At 49.4% G+C, this 20,617-nt stretch overlaps 1 protein-coding gene across 1 annotated transcript in view; it reads left to right on the forward strand.

Annotated features, from left to right (window-relative positions):
• Positions 1-20,617, forward strand: part of LOC121586096 (zinc finger protein ZFAT) — a 30,772-nt gene that overhangs the window by 5,943 nt on the left and 4,212 nt on the right. Inside the window, exons 5-13 of the mRNA XM_041902573.2 lie at positions 723-870; positions 1,201-1,564; positions 1,667-3,164; positions 3,337-3,569; positions 3,730-3,814; positions 4,081-4,230; positions 4,716-4,889; positions 5,135-5,223; positions 5,432-5,570. Coding sequence (XP_041758507.1) covers positions 723-870; positions 1,201-1,564; positions 1,667-3,164; positions 3,337-3,569; positions 3,730-3,814; positions 4,081-4,230; positions 4,716-4,889; positions 5,135-5,223; positions 5,432-5,570 — 2,880 coding nt within the window. The remainder of the gene's footprint in view (positions 1-722; positions 871-1,200; positions 1,565-1,666; positions 3,165-3,336; positions 3,570-3,729; positions 3,815-4,080; positions 4,231-4,715; positions 4,890-5,134; positions 5,224-5,431; positions 5,571-20,617) is intronic.

A 20,617-nucleotide genomic window follows, 5' to 3' on the forward strand; every position in this document is an offset into this window, starting at 1 on the left:
GGAATCGGGTGTAGGGTGTAGGGAATAGGATGTAGGGAATAGTTTGTAGGGAATAGGGTGTAGGGAACAGGGTGTAGGGAATAGTTTGTAGGGTGTAGGGAATAGGGTGTAGGGAGTAGGGAATAGGGTGTAGGGTGTAGGGAGTAGGGTATAGGGTGTAGGGTGTAGGGAGTAGGGTGTAGGGAATAGTTTGTAGGGAATAGGGTGTAGGGTATAGCGTGTAGGGAATAGGGTGTAGGGAATAGGGTGTAGGGAATAGTTTGTAGGGAATAGTTTGTAGGGAATAGCGTGTAGGGAATAGGGTGTAGAGAATAGTTAATAGGGAATAGGATGTAGGGAATAGGGTGTAGGGAATAGGGTGTAGGGAGTAGGGAATAGGGTATAGGGAATAGGATGTAGGGAGTAGGGTGTAGGGAGTAGGGTGTAGGGTGTATGGAGTATAGAATAGGGTGTAGGGAATAGGATGTAGGGTGTAGGGAATAGGGAGTAGGGAATAGGGTGTAGGGAATAGGGTGTAGGGGATGCACATCAAACTGAGGATCTTCAGATTTTAATCCAGATGTAGGGAATAGATTCACAATGTTGCTGTTGGTACATTTGCACCTGAGTTTTATGCATGAAAAATCAGGAAGGTTTATAGTCTGTGTTCCCGATTACTTGTCTTTGTATCTAGGCTGTATAAACATTTATCTTTTTATCTATCTGTGCATTTGTTTATTTAGGTGCGACAAGGATAGTGCCGATCGAGGCCACCCCAGCAGAGCCGGTTGTTACTGCAGACACAGACTCTCAGGAGGCAGGACAGAAGAGAGGTTTTCAGGAATATTCCATACAACAAGCTGCTTATGAAGTGCCATTAAAGTCAAACAGGTACAGATGTTTGGTTGTACACCACACAGTAGCTGAAGATAAAGTACCCAGACTGTATTGTGGCATTAATAAATGGAACATAATGATGTCTTGAGTGAACTGAATCAATGTAGTCTACAGTATTACCAAGCAGTGCGAAATGTCAGTCTAGGCTACTATATTCACCACTTCAATGGATGTGTCAACAACAGATTTCAGCATTGTTACTGTAGATACAAACATAATGTTTTTGCCATAGCTCAAATTGTATTTTGGCAAGTTAATTTGGAAAAACAGCAACACATATTTGGTTCTACTGTATGTATATTGCAACATTCCTCGTTCATACAGAATAGGACAGACCCAGTTGAAGATCTTCACCTGCGAATACTGCAACAAGGTCTTCAAGTTCCGCCACTCCTTGCAGGCCCATCTGCGAACCCACACCAACGAGAAACCCTTCAAGTGCCCACACTGCGACTACGCCAGTGCCATCAAAGCCAACCTCAGCGTTCACATGCGCAAACACACGGGAGAGAAGTTCAGCTGTGAGCACTGCTCCTTCCAGTGCCTCAGCAAGGGCCACCTCAAGGTGCACGTGGAGAGAGTTCACCACAAGATCAAGCAGCACTGTCGCTTCTGCAAGAAGAAGTACTCTGACGTCAAGAACCTGCTCAAGCACATGAGGGAGAGCCACGACCTGGAGGACAAGAAGGTGAAGGACTGCTCTCTTTTTTAAATCTATCATATGCCTTTATACTGTCTTTATTATGAGATCTTATTGATGTAGTTATTAATAACATGTATTATTATGAAGGTGAAGGACTCTTACCATGAGTACAGTCTACAGACCAGAGAAGGCAAGAGGCAGCTCCTCTACGACTGCCAGATCTGCGACCGCAAGTTCAAGAACGAGTTGGACCGCGACCGCCACATGATGGTCCACGGCAGCGAGAGGCCGTTTGGCTGCGAGCTGTGTGACCACGGCTGTACCAAGTTCCAGGCTCTCCAAGCGCATGTCCGCAAGCACCCCTTCCTCTACGTGTGTGCTGCCTGCCAGCAGAGGTTTGTCAGCTCCGTGCGGCTTAAGGCCCACCTGAAGGAGGCTCACCCAGAGTCAGAGGAGGCGGCCGGGTTCTCAGAGTCCATCAACAGCAGCTTCTGTCTGCTGGAGCCGGGGGACGACATCAAGAGAGAGATGCTGAGACAGGATGAGATCAGGATGGCTGAGGAGCTGTCTCTACTCAACGCCCAGCAGGAGGAGGAGGAGGAGGAGGCTCTCGCTGGTGACCCTTCAGAGGAGCAGGAGGAGGCCCTCGCTGGTGACCCTTCAGAGGAGCAGGAGGAGGCCCTCGCTGGACACCCTTCAGAGGAGCACGAGGAGGTCCTCGCTGGTGACCCTTCAGAAGAGCAGGAGGAGGCCCTCGCTGGTGACCCTTCAGAGGAGCAGGAGGAGGCCCTCGCTGGTGACCCTTCAGAGGAGCAGGAGGAGACCCTCGCTGGTGACCCTTCAGAGGAGCAGGAGGAGGCCCTCGCTGGTGACCCTTCAGAGGAGCAGGAGGAGGCCCTCGCTGGTGACCCTTCAGAGGAACAGGAGGAGGCCCTCGCTGGTGACCCTTCAGAGGAACAGGAGGAGGCCCTCGCTGGTGACCCTTCAGAGGAGCAGGAGGAGGCCCTCGCTGGTGACCCTTCAGAGGACCAGGGGGAGGGAGAGGGGCTGGGAGAGGAGGATGGGGTGGAACAGGGAGAGGGGCTGGGAGAGTGGGAGGAACAGGTGGTCCCTGATCCGGGCCCTGAGGGGCAGACTGTAGAGACATACGTGTTGAACCAACCTTCACAAGAGACTGAGACTCTACAAGACAGAACTGAGCCAATCAGTCCTGAACGAACCCAGACAACAAGCAAAGGCACGGCCCAGGAAGTAATCAGTGAGGAGAGACCTGATAAGACACTGATGGAGGAAGACAAGCCTCATGGGGAGAATAACGTCACTGTGGCTGAACAAGACACTTTGGTAGAAAGGCCTTCAGGCAAGGAGGAATCAGTGGGCCACCAGCAGTATCCTGAAGAAGACAAGGGTTCTTCATCAACATCACAAGGTCATGTTGAGGACACTCTCCGGTCTTTGGTTCTGATTCAGGGGGAGGTCATAGGTCAAACAAACGCTTCAGCAGGACCACAAGGAGAGGATGGTACAACGGAGGAGAGGAGCGCTTTCCAACAGATTCTAGATAAGCTGCAGAAAAGGCAGCTGAACATGGTTGTCTTTGAGAGAATACGGAAAGTATACGGGGACCTGGAATGTGAATACTGTGGTAAGAATATATCACGCAAATATATTAACATAGAAATCATTTTATTATAGCAGTATAAATTGCATTTTTACAAGAGTTTGTATTTTCAGCTATTTCATCATTTCATATGTGTTGGTAATTCATCTGTAAACCACCTGTTTTCTAGCTACGTGTTTTTTTGTTCCCCGTCTAGGAAAGCTCTTCTGGTACCAAGTCCACTACAACATGCATGTGCGCACTCACACAAAAGAGCATCTACATTACTGTACCCAGTGCAGCTATTCTTCCATCACCAAGAACTGCCTGAAGCGCCATCTAATCCAGAGACACAGTAACGTCCTGCTCCAGTGCCCCATGGAAGACTGCCAGTACTGCACACCTGACAAGTACAAGCTGCAGGCCCACCTCAAAACACACTTTGACAACGTAAGTCTGGGACCGCGTCCCAAATGACACCCTGTTCTCTATATAGTGGGCTACTTTTGATCAGGGACCCATAGGGGACCCATCATCTGATAATTATAGTACGTTTCTGTTTTTTGATGATTTTGGACTCTAACATCATTAATTTAATCCAATATTAAAGGAGAAGAAAAGCTTTGCTTGCCCTGTGTGTGAGGAAACGTTCACTGAAGATAAACTTAAGCTTCATATCAGGAACTTTCATCCAGGTAAGAGACCGGAACTAAGCCCGATCTTTGTTTGGGTGTTCTATGTGGAGTTTGATTTTGTTCACAACAGCAGAGCGTTAATGATGTTTAAATCCAAATCATACCCATTTCCTGATTGAAGCCAGGCATAAAGGTAAGTAAGCCTTGTCTGAGCCAGAATGGCCCATAGGGCAGGAGCCTTTCTGAAGCTTGAGGCAGCTTTAATGTACATGTACACCCCCTGGACAGGACGCTAGCTATGTAGGTAAAACCATCTCTATCTGCAGATACGCCGATGAACGCCATCTCTGAGGCGCTGGGGGTGAGGGTGCAGATGAAGGGCTTGATCGGGAAGAGAGCATCTAAGTGCCCTTACTGTGACAGCTACTTCATGAGGAACGGAGCAGATCTACAGCAGCACATCTGGGCTCACGAAGGTAGGACATCAAACTAAATAGGCTGGGTACCAAATTACATCCTATTCCTTATAATGCGTTCTACTTTTGGACAAATAAAGTGGTTTTCTCCACATTTAAAAGGCAATAGCAACTACCACACTTAACCTTTTCGAGGAACATTTTACTTGTAATGAATGTGCAATGTGGTTGTATTATCGCTGTGATATGTGGTTGTCTTATCGCTGTGATATGTGGTTGTCTTATCGCTGTGATATGTGGTTGTCTTATCGCTGTGATATGTGGTTGTCTTATCGATGTGATATGTGGTTGTCTTATCGCTGTGATATGTGGTTGTCTTATCGATGTGATATGTGGTTGTATTACCTACCTCATTTGAATGCATTGACTGTAAATCACTCTGGATAAGAGTGTCTGCTAAATGATCACTGACTGTAAATCACCCTGGATAAGTGTCTGCTAAATGACCAAAATGTAAATGCCGCTGTATCTCTTCCCCCTGTTAGGAGTGAAGCCCTTTAAGTGTTCCCTGTGTGATTATGCCAGCCGCAGTAAGAGCAACCTGAAGGCCCACATGAGCAGACACACCACGGAGAAGACACATCTGTGTGACATGTGTGGCAAGAAGTTCAAGTCCAAGGTCACTCTGAAGAGCCACAAGCTGATGCACACAGAGGACGGTGAGAGAAATCCATATGCTTTGAGATCTAGGGTGGGTTCCAAATGGCACCCTATTCACTATATAGTGCACTACGTTTGACCAGAGCCCAATAGTAGTGCACTATAAAGGGAATAGGGTGCCATTTGGGACACATCCACGATTTGAGATCCAGTGGGGTAACATTTATTTAGTCTTTTATCTTTGACAGTACTAACCAGCAGGTGATTATTGTCACCCTGTCTGTGTCCCTCCTCCATACTGTAGGTAAGCAGTTCAAATGTACAGAGTGTGATTACAGCGCTGCACAGAAACCTCTGCTGGTGAGACACATGGAGCAGCACGCCTCTTTCAAGGTGATCAGAAGAGGGGAGTCTTTATACAACGCTTTTATAATACAGTCGCTAGCGTCAATGTATCAACACCAGCCAATAACTATTTCAACTTTCACTACCATAAAATACTTTCGGACAGCTTAAGGGAACGCACAATGTTTCTTCAGAAAAATTACCCTTTTATAGTCTTCATTATTGTTTGAAGTCAATTGAAATGTGTTTTCCACAGCCCTACCGCTGCGGCCACTGTCACTACTCCTGTAACATAGCAGGACCCCTGAAGAGACATTACAGCAAGAAGCACCCCGACCAGGAGTACTGTAACGCAGGGCCTGGGCCAGCCGCCTCTGAGGCTGTGGAGCAGCAAGGTTAGTCCCTCAGCAAATACACACTGACCTCTGGAATGGACAATACATTTGTGGAGATCATACTGTACCAACCAGAAACCCACATTTACATATATATTAACATTTAGCAGACGCTCTTATCCAGAAAGACAGTTTAGAAAGTTTAATGGGGAAAAACAAGTACATATCAGTCATGTCAGTTCAAGTAGACCAGTCTTCAAAATAGAACATGCAATCAGTCTTTACTCAGTAAAGCAAAGGAGAAACCTGCACACTGTTTCTGTTCCCTATGAAAATGTTCGTATTAAATGACTAATACAAGTGCTTTGGTACATGTATCTCTTCAACCAGGTGGAGTGTCCTGTGTGTGACTATGTCCTGTATCTCTAGGTGGAGTGAAGTGTCCCGTGTGTGACTATGTCCTGTATCTCTAGGTGGAGTGAAGTGTCCCGTGTGTGACTATATCCTGTATCTCTAGGTGGAGTGAAGTGTCCCGTGTGTGACTATGTCCTGTATCTCTAGGTGGAGTGAAGTGTCCCGTGTGTGACTATGTCCTGTATCTATAGGTGGAGTGAAGTGTCTCGTGTGACTATGTCCTGTATCTCTAGGTGGAGTGAAGTGTCCCGTGTGTGACTATGTCCTGTATCTCTAGGTGGAGTGAAGTGTCCCGTGTGTGACTATGTCCTGTATCTCTAGGTGGAGTGAAGTGTCCCGTGCGTGACTATGTCCTGTATCTCTAGGTGGAGTGAAGTGTCCTGTATCTCTAGGTGGAGTGAAGTGTCCCGTGTGTGACTATGTCATGTATCTCTAGGTGGAGTGAAGTGTCCCGTGTGTGACTATGTCCTGTATCTCTAGGTGGAGTGAAGTGTCCTGTATCTCTAGGTGGAGTGAAGTGTCCCGTGCGTGACTATGTCCTGTATCTCTAGGTGGAGTGAAGTGTCCCGTGCGTGACTATGTCCTGTATCTCTATGTGGAGTGAAGTGTCCCGTGCGTGACTATGTCCTATATCTCTAGGTGGAGTGAAGTGTCCCGTGTGTGACTAGGTCCTGTATCTCTAGGTGGAGTGAAGTGTCCTGTATCTCTAGGTGGAGTGAAGTGTCCTGTGTGTGACTATGTCCTGTATCTCTAGGTGGAGTGAAGTGTCCCATGTGTGACTATGTCCTGTATCTCTAGGTGGAGTGAAGTGTCCTGTGTGACTATGTCCTGTATCTCTAGGTGGAGTGAAGTGTCCTGTATCTCTAGGTGGAGTGAAGTGTCCTGTGTGTGACTATGTCCTGTATCTCTAGGTGGAGTGAAGTGTCCCGTGTGTGACTATGTCCTGTATCTCTAGGTGGAGTGAAGTGTCCCGTGTGTGACTAGGTCCTGTATCTCTAGGTGGAGTGAAGTGTCCTGTATCTCTAGGTGGAGTGAAGTGTCCCGTGTGTGACTATGTCCTGTATCTCTAGGTGGAGTGAAGTGTCCCGTGTGTGACTATGTCCTGTATCTCTAGGTGGAGTGAAGTTTCCCGTGTGTGACTATGTCCTGTATCTCTAGGTGGAGTGAAGTGTCCCGTGTGTGACTATGTCCTGTATCTCTAGGTGGAGTGAAGTGTCCCGTGTGTGACTATGTCCTGTATCTCTAGGTGGAGTGAAGTGTCCCGTGTGTGACTATGTCCTGTATCTCTAGGTGGAGTGAAGTGTCCCGTGTGTGACTATGTCCTGTATCTCTAGGTGGAGTGAAGTGTCCCGTGCGTGACTATGTCCTGTATCTCTAGGTGGAGTGAAGTGTCCCGTGTGTGACTATGTCCTGTATCTCTAGGTGGAGTGAAGTGTCCCGTGTGACTATGTCCTGTATCTCTAGGTGGAGTAAAGTGTCCCGTGTGTGACTATGTCCTGTATCTCTAGGTGGAGTGAAGTGTCCCGTGTGACTATGTCCTGTATCTCTAGGTGGAGTGAAGTGTCCCGTGTGTGACTATGTCCTGTATCTCTAGGTGGAGTGAAGTGTCCTGTATCTCTAGGTGGAGTGAAGTGTCCCGTGCGTGACTATGTCCTGTATCTCTAGGTGGAGTGAAGTGTCCCGTGCGTGACTATGTCCTGTATCTCTAGGTGGAGTGAAGTGTCCCGTGCGTGACTATGTCCTGTATCTCTAAGTGGAGTGAAGTGTCCCGTGCATGACTATGTCCTGTATCTCTAGGTGGAGTGAAGTGTCCCGTGCGTGACTATGTCCTGTATCTCTAGGTGGAGTGAAGTGTCCCGTGCGTGACTATGTCCTGTATCTCTAGGTGGAGTGAAGTGTCCCGTGCGTGACTATGTCCTGTATCTCTAGGTGGAGTGAAGTGTCCCGTGCGTGACTATGTCCTGTATCTCTAGGTGGAGTGAAGTGTCCCGTGCGTGACTATGTCCTGTATCTCTAGGTGGAGTGAAGTGTCCCGTGCGTGACTATGTCCTGTATCTCTAGGTGGAGTGAAGTGTCCCGTGCGTGACTATGTCCTGTATCTCTAAGTGGAGTGAAGTGTCCCGTGCGTGACTATGTCCTGTATCTCTAGGTGGAGTGAAGTGTCCCGTGCGTGACTATGTCCTGTATCTCTAGGTGGAGTGAAGTGTCCCGTGCGTGACTATGTCCTGTATCTCTAGGTGGAGTGAAGTGTCCCGTGCGTGACTATGTCCTGTATCTCTAGGTGGAGTGAAGTGTCCCGTGCGTGACTATGTCCTGTATCTCTAGGTGGAGTGAAGTGTCCCGTGCGTGACTATGTCCTGTATCTCTAGGTGGAGTGAAGTGTCCCGTGTGACTATGTCCTGTATCTCTAGGTGGAGTGAAGTGTCCCGTGCGTGACTATGTCCTGTATCTCTATGTGGAGTGAAGTGTCCCGTGCGTGACTATGTCCTGTATCTCTAGGTGGAGTGAAGTGTCCCGTGCGTGACTATGTCCTGTATCTCTAGGTGGAGTGAAGTGTCCCGTGTGTGACTATGTCCTGTATCTCTAGGTGGAGTGAAGTGTCCCGTGTGTGACTATGTCCTGTATCTCTAGGTGGAGTGAAGTGTCCCGTGTGTGACTATGTCCTGTATCTCTAGGTGGAGTGAAGTGTCCCGTGCGTGACTATGTCCTGTATCTCTAGGTGGAGTGAAGTGTCCCGTGTGTGACTATGTCCTGTATCTCTAGGTGGAGTGAAGTGTCCCGTGTGTGACTATGTCCTGTATCTATAGGTGGAGTGAAGTGTCTCGTGTGACTATGTCCTGTATCTCTAGGTGGAGTGAAGTGTCCCGTGTGTGACTATGTCCTGTATCTCTAGGTGGAGTGAAGTGTCCCGTGTGTGACTATGTCCTGTATCTCTAGGTGGAGTGAAGTGTCCCGTGCGTGACTATGTCCTGTATCTCTAGGTGGAGTGAAGTGTCCTGTATCTCTAGGTGGAGTGAAGTGTCCCGTGTGTGACTATGTCATGTATCTCTAGGTGGAGTGAAGTGTCCCGTGTGTGACTATGTCCTGTATCTCTAGGTGGAGTGAAGTGTCCTGTATCTCTAGGTGGAGTGAAGTGTCCCGTGCGTGACTATGTCCTGTATCTCTAGGTGGAGTGAAGTGTCCCGTGCGTGACTATGTCCTGTATCTCTAGGTGGAGTGAAGTGTCCTGTATCTCTAGGTGGAGTGAAGTGTCCCGTGCGTGACTATGTCCTGTATCTCTAGGTGGAGTGAAGTGTCCCGTGCGTGACTATGTCCTGTATCTCTATGTGGAGTGAAGTGTCCCGTGCGTGACTATGTCCTATATCTCTAGGTGGAGTGAAGTGTCCCGTGTGTGACTAGGTCCTGTATCTCTAGGTGGAGTGAAGTGTCCTGTATCTCTAGGTGGAGTGAAGTGTCCTGTGTGTGACTATGTCCTGTATCTCTAGGTGGAGTGAAGTGTCCCATGTGTGACTATGTCCTGTATCTCTAGGTGGAGTGAAGTGTCCTGTGTGACTATGTCCTGTATCTCTAGGTGGAGTGAAGTGTCCTGTATCTCTAGGTGGAGTGAAGTGTCCTGTGTGTGACTATGTCCTGTATCTCTAGGTGGAGTGAAGTGTCCCGTGTGTGACTATGTCCTGTATCTCTAGGTGGAGTGAAGTGTCCCGTGTGTGACTAGGTCCTGTATCTCTAGGTGGAGTGAAGTGTCCTGTATCTCTAGGTGGAGTGAAGTGTCCCGTGTGTGACTATGTCCTGTATCTCTAGGTGGAGTGAAGTGTCCCGTGTGTGACTATGTCCTGTATCTCTAGGTGGAGTGAAGTTTCCCGTGTGTGACTATGTCCTGTATCTCTAGGTGGAGTGAAGTGTCCCGTGTGTGACTATGTCCTGTATCTCTAGGTGGAGTGAAGTGTCCCGTGTGTGACTATGTCCTGTATCTCTAGGTGGAGTGAAGTGTCCCGTGTGTGACTATGTCCTGTATCTCTAGGTGGAGTGAAGTGTCCCGTGTGTGACTATGTCCTGTATCTCTAGGTGGAGTGAAGTGTCCCGTGCGTGACTATGTCCTGTATCTCTAGGTGGAGTGAAGTGTCCCGTGTGTGACTATGTCCTGTATCTCTAGGTGGAGTGAAGTGTCCCGTGTGACTATGTCCTGTATCTCTAGGTGGAGTAAAGTGTCCCGTGTGTGACTATGTCCTGTATCTCTAGGTGGAGTGAAGTGTCCCGTGTGACTATGTCCTGTATCTCTAGGTGGAGTGAAGTGTCCCGTGTGTGACTATGTCCTGTATCTCTAGGTGGAGTGAAGTGTCCTGTATCTCTAGGTGGAGTGAAGTGTCCCGTGCGTGACTATGTCCTGTATCTCTAGGTGGAGTGAAGTGTCCCGTGCGTGACTATGTCCTGTATCTCTAGGTGGAGTGAAGTGTCCCGTGCGTGACTATGTCCTGTATCTCTAAGTGGAGTGAAGTGTCCCGTGCATGACTATGTCCTGTATCTCTAGGTGGAGTGAAGTGTCCCGTGCGTGACTATGTCCTGTATCTCTAGGTGGAGTGAAGTGTCCCGTGCGTGACTATGTCCTGTATCTCTAGGTGGAGTGAAGTGTCCCGTGCGTGACTATGTCCTGTATCTCTAGGTGGAGTGAAGTGTCCCGTGCGTGACTATGTCCTGTATCTCTAGGTGGAGTGAAGTGTCCCGTGCGTGACTATGTCCTGTATCTCTAGGTGGAGTGAAGTGTCCCGTGCGTGACTATGTCCTGTATCTCTAGGTGGAGTGAAGTGTCCCGTGCGTGACTATGTCCTGTATCTCTAAGTGGAGTGAAGTGTCCCGTGCGTGACTATGTCCTGTATCTCTAGGTGGAGTGAAGTGTCCCGTGCGTGACTATGTCCTGTATCTCTAGGTGGAGTGAAGTGTCCCGTGCGTGACTATGTCCTGTATCTCTAGGTGGAGTGAAGTGTCCCGTGCGTGACTATGTCCTGTATCTCTAGGTGGAGTGAAGTGTCCCGTGCGTGACTATGTCCTGTATCTCTAGGTGGAGTGAAGTGTCCCGTGCGTGACTATGTCCTGTATCTCTAGGTGGAGTGAAGTGTCCCGTGTGACTATGTCCTGTATCTCTAGGTGGAGTGAAGTGTCCCGTGCGTGACTATGTCCTGTATCTCTATGTGGAGTGAAGTGTCCCGTGCGTGACTATGTCCTGTATCTCTAGGTGGAGTGAAGTGTCCCGTGCGTGACTATGTCCTGTATCTCTAGGTGGAGTGAAGTGTCCCGTGTGTGACTATGTCCTGTATCTCTAGGTGGAGTGAAGTGTCCCGTGTGTGACTATGTCCTGTATCTCTAGGTGGAGTGAAGTGTCCCGTGTGTGACTATGTCCTGTATCTCTAGGTGGAGTGAAGTGTCCCGTGCGTGACTATGTCCTGTATCTCTAGGTGGAGTGAAGTGTCCCGTGTGTGACTATGTCCTGTATCTCTAGGTGGAGTGAAGTGTCCCGTGTGTGACTATGTCCTGTATCTATAGGTGGAGTGAAGTGTCTCGTGTGACTATGTCCTGTATCTCTAGGTGGAGTGAAGTGTCCCGTGTGTGACTATGTCCTGTATCTCTAGGTGGAGTGAAGTGTCCCGTGTGTGACTATGTCCTGTATCTCTAGGTGGAGTGAAGTGTCCCGTGCGTGACTATGTCCTGTATCTCTAGGTGGAGTGAAGTGTCCTGTATCTCTAGGTGGAGTGAAGTGTCCCGTGTGTGACTATGTCATGTATCTCTAGGTGGAGTGAAGTGTCCCGTGTGTGACTATGTCCTGTATCTCTAGGTGGAGTGAAGTGTCCTGTATCTCTAGGTGGAGTGAAGTGTCCCGTGCGTGACTATGTCCTGTATCTCTAGGTGGAGTGAAGTGTCCCGTGCGTGACTATGTCCTGTATCTCTATGTGGAGTGAAGTGTCCCGTGCGTGACTATGTCCTATATCTCTAGGTGGAGTGAAGTGTCCCGTGTGTGACTAGGTCCTGTATCTCTAGGTGGAGTGAAGTGTCCTGTATCTCTAGGTGGAGTGAAGTGTCCTGTGTGTGACTATGTCCTGTATCTCTAGGTGGAGTGAAGTGTCCCATGTGTGACTATATCCTGTATCTCTAGGTGGAGTGAAGTGTCCTGTGTGACTATGTCCTGTATCTCTAGGTGGAGTGAAGTGTCCTGTATCTCTAGGTGGAGTGAAGTGTCCTGTGTGTGACTATGTCCTGTATCTCTAGGTGGAGTGAAGTGTCCCGTGTGTGACTATGTCCTGTATCTCTAGGTGGAGTGAAGTGTCCCGTGTGTGACTAGGTCCTGTATCTCTAGGTGGAGTGAAGTGTCCCGTGCGTGACTATGTCCTGTATCTCTAGGTGGAGTGAAGTGTCCCGTGCGTGACTATGTCCTGTATCTCTAGGTGGAGTGAAGTGTCCCGTGTGACTATGTCCTGTATCTCTAGGTGGAGTGAAGTGTCCCGTGCGTGACTATGTCCTGTATCTCTAGGTGGAGTGAAGTGTCCCGTGCGTGACTATGTCCTGTATCTCTAGGTGGAGTGAAGTGTCCCGTGTGTGACTATGTCCTGTATCTCTAGGTGGAGTGAAGTGTCCCGTGTGTGACTATGTCCTGTATCTCTAGGTGGAGTGAAGTGTCCCGTGTGTGACTATGTCCTGTATCTCTAGGTGGAGTGAAGTGTCCCGTGCGTGACTATGTCCTGTATCTCTAGGTGGAGTGAAGTGTCCCGTGTGTGACTATGTCCTGTATCTCTAGGTGGAGTGAAGTGTCCCGTGTGACTATGTCCTGTATCTCTAGGTGGAGTAAAGTGTCCCGTGTGTGACTATGTCCTGTATCTCTAGGTGGAGTGAAGTGTCCCGTGTGACTATGTCCTGTATCTCTAGGTGGAGTGAAGTGTCCCGTGTGTGACTATGTCCTGTATCTCTAGGTGGAGTGAAGTGTCCTGTATCTCTAGGTGGAGTGAAGTGTCCCGTGCGTGACTATGTCCTGTATCTCTAGGTGGAGTGAAGTGTCCCGTGCGTGACTATGTCCTGTATCTCTAGGTGGAGTGAAGTGTCCCGTGTGTGACTATGTCCTGTATCTCTAGGTGGAGTGAAGTGTCCCGTGCGTGACTATGTCCTGTATCTCTAGGTGGAGTGAAGTGTCCCGTGCGTGACTATGTCCTGTATCTCTATGTGGAGTGAAGTGTCCCGTGCGTGACTATGTCCTATATCTCTAGGTGGAGTGAAGTGTCCCGTGTGTGACTAGGTCCTGTATCTCTAGGTGGAGTGAAGTGTCCTGTATCTCTAGGTGGAGTGAAGTGTCCTGTGTGTGACTATGTCCTGTATCTCTAGGTGGAGTGAAGTGTCCCATGTGTGACTATGTCCTGTATCTCTAGGTGGAGTGAAGTGTCCTGTGTGACTATGTCCTGTATCTCTAGGTGGAGTGAAGTGTCCTGTATCTCTAGGTGGAGTGAAGTGTCCCGTGCGTGACTATGTCCTGTATCTCTAGGTGGAGTGAAGTGTCCCGTGCGTGACTATGTCCTGTATCTCTAGGTGGAGTGAAGTGTCCCGTGCGTGACTATGTCCTGTATCTCTATGTGGAGTGAAGTGTCCCGTGCGTGACTATGTCCTATATCTCTAGGTGGAGTGAAGTGTCCCGTCTGTGACTAGGTCCTGTATCTCTAGGTGGAGTGAAGTGTCCTGTATCTCTAGGTGGAGTGAAGTGTCCTGTGTGTGACTATGTCCTGTATCTCTAGGTGGAGTGAAGTGTCCCGTGCGTGACTATGTCCTGTATCTCTAGGTGGAGTGAAGTGTCCCGTGCGTGACTATGTCCTGTATCTCTATGTGGAGTGAAGTGTCCCGTGCGTGACTATGTCCTATATCTCTAGGTGGAGTGAAGTGTCCCGTCTGTGACTAGGTCCTGTATCTCTAGGTGGAGTGAAGTGTCCTGTATCTCTAGGTGGAGTGAAGTGTCCTGTGTGTGACTATGTCCTGTATCTCTAGGTGGAGTGAAGTGTCCCATGTGTGACTATGTCCTGTATCTCTAGGTGGAGTGAAGTGTCCTGTGTGACTATGTCCTGTATCTCTAGGTGGAGTGAAGTGTCCTGTATCTCTAGGTGGAGTGAAGTGTCCCGTGCGTGACTATGTCCTGTATCTCTAGGTGGAGTGAAGTGTCCCGTGCGTGACTATGTCCTGTATCTCTAGGTGGAGTGAAGTGTCCCGTGTGTGACTATGTCCTGTATCTCTAGGTGGAGTGAAGTGTCCCGTGCGTGACTATGTCCTGTATCTCTAGGTGGAGTGAAGTGTCCCGTGCGTGACTATGTCCTGTATCTCTATGTGGAGTGAAGTGTCCCGTGCGTGACTATGTCCTATATCTCTAGGTGGAGTGAAGTGTCCCGTGTGTGACTAGGTCCTGTATCTCTAGGTGGAGTGAAGTGTCCTGTATCTCTAGGTGGAGTGAAGTGTCCTGTGTGTGACTATGTCCTGTATCTCTAGGTGGAGTGAAGTGTCCCATGTGTGACTATGTCCTGTATCTCTAGGTGGAGTGAAGTGTCCTGTGTGACTATGTCCTGTATCTCTAGGTGGAGTGAAGTGTCCTGTATCTCTAGGTGGAGTGAAGTGTCCCGTGCGTGACTATTTCCTGTATCTCTAGGTGGAGTGAAGTGTCCCGTGCGTGACTATGTCCTGTATCTCTAGGTGGAGTGAAGTGTCCCGTGCGTGACTATGTCCTGTATCTCTAAGTGGAGTGAAGTGTCCCGTGCATGACTATGTCCTGTATCTCTAGGTGGAGTGAAGTGTCCCGTGCGTGACTATGTCCTGTATCTCTAGGTGGAGTGAAGTGTCCCGTGCGTGACTATGTCCTGTATCTCTAGGTGGAGTGAAGTGTCCCGTGCGTGACTATGTCCTGTATCTCTAGGTGGAGTGAAGTGTCCCGTGCGTGACTATGTCCTGTATCTCTAGGTGGAGTGAAGTGTCCCGTGCGTGACTATGTCCTGTATCTCTAGGTGGAGTGAAGTGTCCCGTGCGTGACTATGTCCTGTATCTCTAGGTGGAGTGAAGTGTCCCGTGCGTGACTATGTCCTGTATCTCTAAGTGGAGTGAAGTGTCCCGTGCATGACTATGTCCTGTATCTCTAGGTGGAGTGAAGTGTCCCGTGCGTGACTATGTCCTGTATCTCTAGGTGGAGTGAAGTGTCCCGTGCGTGACTATGTCCTGTATCTCTAGGTGGAGTGAAGTGTCCCGTGCGTGACTATGTCCTGTATCTCTAGGTGGAGTGAAGTGTCCCGTGCGTGACTATGTCCTGTATCTCTAGGTGGAGTGAAGTGTCCCGTGCGTGACTATGTCCTGTATCTCTAGGTGGAGTGAAGTGTCCCGTGTGACTATGTCCTGTATCTCTAGGTGGGAGTGAAGTGTCCCGTGCGTGACTATGTCCTGTATCTCTATGTGGAGTGAAGTGTCCCGTGCGTGACTATGTCCTGTATCTCTAGGTGGAGTGAAGTGTCCCGTGCGTGACTATGTCCTGTATCTCTAGGTGGAGTGAAGTGTCCCGTGTGTGACTATGTCCTGTATCTCTAGGTGGAGTGAAGTGTCCCGTGTGTGACTATGTCCTGTATCTCTAGGTGGAGTGAAGTGTCCCGTGTGTGACTATGTCCTGTATCTCTAGGTGGAGTGAAGTGTCCCGTGCGTGACTATGTCCTGTATCTCTAGGTGGAGTGAAGTGTCCCGTGTGTGACTATGTCCTGTATCTCTAGGTGGAGTGAAGTGTCCCGTGTGACTATGTCCTGTATCTCTAGGTGGAGTGAAGTGTCCCGTGCGTGACTATGTCCTGTATCTCTAGGTGGAGTGAAGTGTCCCGTGCGTGACTATGTCCTGTATCTCTAGGTGGAGTGAAGTGTCCCGTGTGACTATGTCCTGTATCTCTAGGTGGAGTGAAGTGTCCCGTGCGTGACTATGTCCTGTATCTCTAGGTGGAGTGAAGTGTCCCGTGCGTGACTATGTCCTGTATCTCTAGGTGGAGTGAAGTGTCCCGTGTGTGACTATGTCCTGTATCTCTAGGTGGAGTGAAGTGTCCCGTGTGTGACTATGTCCTGTATCTCTAGGTGGAGTGAAGTGTCCCGTGTGTGACTATGTCCTGTATCTCTAGGTGGAGTGAAGTGTCCCGTGCGTGACTATGTCCTGTATCTCTAGGTGGAGTGAAGTGTCCCGTGTGTGACTATGTCCTGTATCTCTAGGTGGAGTGAAGTGTCCCGTGTGACTATGTCCTGTATCTCTAGGTGGAGTAAAGTGTCCCGTGTGTGACTATGTTCTGTATCTCTAGGTGGAGTGAAGTGTCCCGTGTGACTATGTCCTGTATCTCTAGGTGGAGTGAAGTGTCCCGTGTGTGACTATGTCCTGTATCTCTAGGTGGAGTGAAGTGTCCTGTATCTCTAGGTGGAGTGAAGTGTCCCGTGCGTGACTATGTCCTGTATCTCTAGGTGGAGTGAAGTGTCCCGTGCGTGACTATGTCCTGTATCTCTAGGTGGAGTGAAGTGTCCCGTGCGTGACTATGTCCTGTATCTCTATGTGGAGTGAAGTGTCCCGTGCGTGACTATGTCCTATATCTCTAGGTGGAGTGAAGTGTCCCGTCTGTGACTAGGTCCTGTATCTCTAGGTGGAGTGAAGTGTCCTGTATCTCTAGGTGGAGTGAAGTGTCCTGTGTGTGACTATGTCCTGTATCTCTAGGTGGAGTGAAGTGTCCCATGTGTGACTATGTCCTGTATCTCTAGGTGGAGTGAAGTGTCCTGTGTGACTATGTCCTGTATCTCTAGGTGGAGTGAAGTGTCCTGTATCTCTAGGTGGAGTGAAGTGTCCCGTGCGTGACTATGTCCTGTATCTCTAGGTGGAGTGAAGTGTCCCGTGCGTGACTATGTCCTGTATCTCTAGGTGGAGTGAAGTGTCCCGTGTGTGACTATGTCCTGTATCTCTAGGTGGAGTGAAGTGTCCCATGCGTGACTATGTCCTGTATCTCTAGGTGGAGTGAAGTGTCCCGTGCGTGACTATGTCCTGTATCTCTATGTGGAGTGAAGTGTCCCGTGCGTGACTATGTCCTATATCTCTAGGTGGAGTGAAGTGTCCCGTGTGTGACTAGGTCCTGTATCTCTAGGTGGAGTGAAGTGTCCTGTATCTCTAGGTGGAGTGAAGTGTCCTGTGTGTGACTATGTCCTGTATCTCTAGGTGGAGTGAAGTGTCCCATGTGTGACTATGTCCTGTATCTCTAGGTGGAGTGAAGTGTCCTGTGTGACTATGTCCTGTATCTCTAGGTGGAGTGAAGTGTCCTGTATCTCTAGGTGGAGTGAAGTGTCCTGTGTGTGACTATGTCCTGTATCTCTAGGTGGAGTGAAGTGTCCCGTGTGTGACTATGTCCTGTATCTCTAGGTGGAGTGAAGTGTCCCGTGTGTGACTAGGTCCTGTATCTCTAGGTGGAGTGAAGTGTCCTGTATCTCTAGGTGGAGTGAAGTGTCCCGTGTGTGACTATGTCCTGTATCTCTAGGTGGAGTGAAGTGTCCCGTGTGTGACTATGTCCTGTATCTCTAGGTGGAGTGAAGTGTCCCGTGTGTGACTATGTCCTGTATCTCTAGGTGGAGTGAAGTGTCCCGTGTGTGACTATGTCCTGTATCTCTAGGTGGAGTGAAGTGTCCCGTGTGTGACTATGTCCTGTATCTCTAGGTGGAGTGAAGTGTCCCGTGTGTGACTATGTCCTGTATCTCTAGGTGGAGTGAAGTGTCCCGTGTGTGACTATGTCCTGTATCTCTAGGTGGAGTGAAGTGTCCCGTGTGTGACTATGTCCTGTATCTCTAGGTGGAGTGAAGTGTCCCGTGCGTGACTATGTCCTGTATCTCTAGGTGGAGTGAAGTGTCCCGTGTGTGACTATGTCCTGTATCTCTAGGTGGAGTGAAGTGTCCCGTGTGACTATGTCCTGTATCTCTAGGTGGAGTAAAGTGTCCCGTGTGTGACTATGTCCTGTATCTCTAGGTGGAGTGAAGTGTCCCGTGTGACTATGTCCTGTATCTCTAGGTGGAGTGAAGTGTCCCGTGTGTGACTATGTCCTGTATCTCTAGGTGGAGTGAAGTGTCCTGTATCTCTAGGTGGAGTGAAGTGTCCCGTGCGTGACTATGTCCTGTATCTCTAGGTGGAGTGAAGTGTCCCGTGCGTGACTATGTCCTGTATCTCTAGGTGGAGTGAAGTGTCCCGTGCGTGACTATGTCCTGTATCTCTAAGTGGAGTGAAGTGTCCCGTGCATGACTATGTCCTGTATCTCTAGGTGGAGTGAAGTGTCCCGTGCGTGACTATGTCCTGTATCTCTAGGTGGAGTGAAGTGTCCCGTGCGTGACTATGTCCTGTATCTCTAGGTGGAGTGAAGTGTCCCGTGCGTGACTATGTCCTGTATCTCTAGGTGGAGTGAAGTGTCCCGTGCGTGACTATGTCCTGTATCTCTAGGTGGAGTGAAGTGTCCCGTGCGTGACTATGTCCTGTATCTCTAGGTGGAGTGAAGTGTCCTGTGTGACTATGTCCTGTATCTCTAGGTGGAGTGAAGTGTCCCGTGCGTGACTATGTCCTGTATCTCTATGTGGAGTGAAGTGTCCCGTGCGTGACTATGTCCTGTATCTCTAGGTGGAGTGAAGTGTCCCGTGCGTGACTATGTCCTGTATCTCTAGGTGGAGTGAAGTGTCCCGTGTGTGACTATGTCCTGTATCTCTAGGTGGAGTGAAGTGTCCCGTGTGTGACTATGTCCTGTATCTCTAGGTGGAGTGAAGTGTCCCGTGTGTGACTATGTCCTGTATCTCTAGGTGGAGTGAAGTGTCCCGTGCGTGACTATGTCCTGTATCTCTAGGTGGAGTGAAGTGTCCCGTGTGTGACTATGTCCTGTATCTCTAGGTGGAGTGAAGTGTCCCGTGTGACTATGTCCTGTATCTCTAGGTGGAGTGAAGTGTCCCGTGCGTGACTATGTCCTGTATCTCTAGGTGGAGTGAAGTGTCCCGTGCGTGACTATGTCCTGTATCTCTAGGTGGAGTGAAGTGTCCCGTGTGTGACTATGTCCTGTATCTCTAGGTGGAGTGAAGTGTCCCGTGTGTGACTATGTCCTGTATCTCTAGGTGGAGTGAAGTGTCCCGTGTGTGACTATGTCCTGTATCTCTAGGTGGAGTGAAGTGTCCCGTGTGTGACTATGTCCTGTATCTCTAGGTGGAGTGAAGTGTCCCGTGCGTGACTATGTCCTGTATCTCTAGGTGGAGTGAAGTGTCCCGTGTGTGACTATGTCCTGTATCTCTAGGTGGAGTGAAGTGTCCCGTGTGACTATGTCCTGTATCTCTAGGTGGAGTAAAGTGTCCCGTGTGTGACTATGTCCTGTATCTCTAGGTGGAGTGAAGTGTCCCGTGTGACTATGTCCTGTATCTCTAGGTGGAGTGAAGTGTCCCGTGTGTGACTATGTCCTGTATCTCTAGGTGGAGTGAAGTGTCCTGTATCTCTAGGTGGAGTGAAGTGTCCCGTGCGTGACTATGTCCTGTATCTCTAGGTGGAGTGAAGTGTCCCGTGCGTGACTATGTCCTGTATCTCTAGGTGGAGTGAAGTGTCCCGTGCGTGACTATGTCCTGTATCTCTATGTGGAGTGAAGTGTCCCGTGCGTGACTATGTCCTATATCTCTAGGTGGAGTGAAGTGTCCCGTCTGTGACTAGGTCCTGTATCTCTAGGTGGAGTGAAGTGTCCTGTATCTCTAGGTGGAGTGAAGTGTCCTGTGTGTGACTATGTCCTGTATCTCTAGGTGGAGTGAAGTGTCCCATGTGTGACTATGTCCTGTATCTCTAGGTGGAGTGAAGTGTCCTGTGTGACTATGTCCTGTATCTCTAGGTGGAGTGAAGTGTCCTGTATCTCTAGGTGGAGTGAAGTGTCCTGTGTGTGACTATGTCCTGTATCTCTAGGTGGAGTGAAGTGTCCCGTGTGTGACTATGTCCTGTATCTCTAGGTGGAGTGAAGTGTCCCGTGTGTGACTAGGTCCTGTATCTCTAGGTGGAGTGAAGTGTCCTGTATCTCTAGGTGGAGTGAAGTGTCCCGTGTGTGACTATGTCCTGTATCTCTAGGTGGAGTGAAGTGTCCCGTGTGTGACTATGTCCTGTATCTCTAGGTGGAGTGAAGTGTCCCGTGTGTGACTATGTCCTGTATCTCTAGGTGGAGTGAAGTGTCCCGTGTGTGACTGTCCTGTATCTCTAGGTGGAGTGAAGTGTCCCGTGTGTGACTATGTCCTGTATCTCTAGGTGGAGTGAAGTGTCCCGTGCGTGACTATGTCCTGTATCTCTAGGTGGAGTGAAGTGTCCCGTGTGTGACTATGTCCTGTATCTCTAGGTGGAGTGAAGTGTCCCGTGCGTGACTATGTCCTGTATCTCTAGGTGGAGTGAAGTGTCCCGTGTGTGACTATGTCCTGTATCTCTAGGTGGAGTGAAGTGTCCCGTGTGACTATGTCCTGTATCTCTAGGTGGAGTAAAGTGTCCCGTGTGTGACTATGTCCTGTATCTCTAGGTGGAGTGAAGTGTCCCGTGTGACTATGTCCTGTATCTCTAGGTGGAGTGAAGTGTCCCGTGTGTGACTATGTCCTGTATCTCTAGGTGGAGTGAAGTGTCCTGTATCTCTAGGTGGAGTGAAGTGTCCCGTG

The sequence above is a fragment of the Coregonus clupeaformis genome, chromosome 17 (assembly GCF_020615455.1).
Source record: "Coregonus clupeaformis isolate EN_2021a chromosome 17, ASM2061545v1, whole genome shotgun sequence".
Classification (NCBI taxonomy): domain Eukaryota; kingdom Metazoa; phylum Chordata; class Actinopteri; order Salmoniformes; family Salmonidae; genus Coregonus; species Coregonus clupeaformis.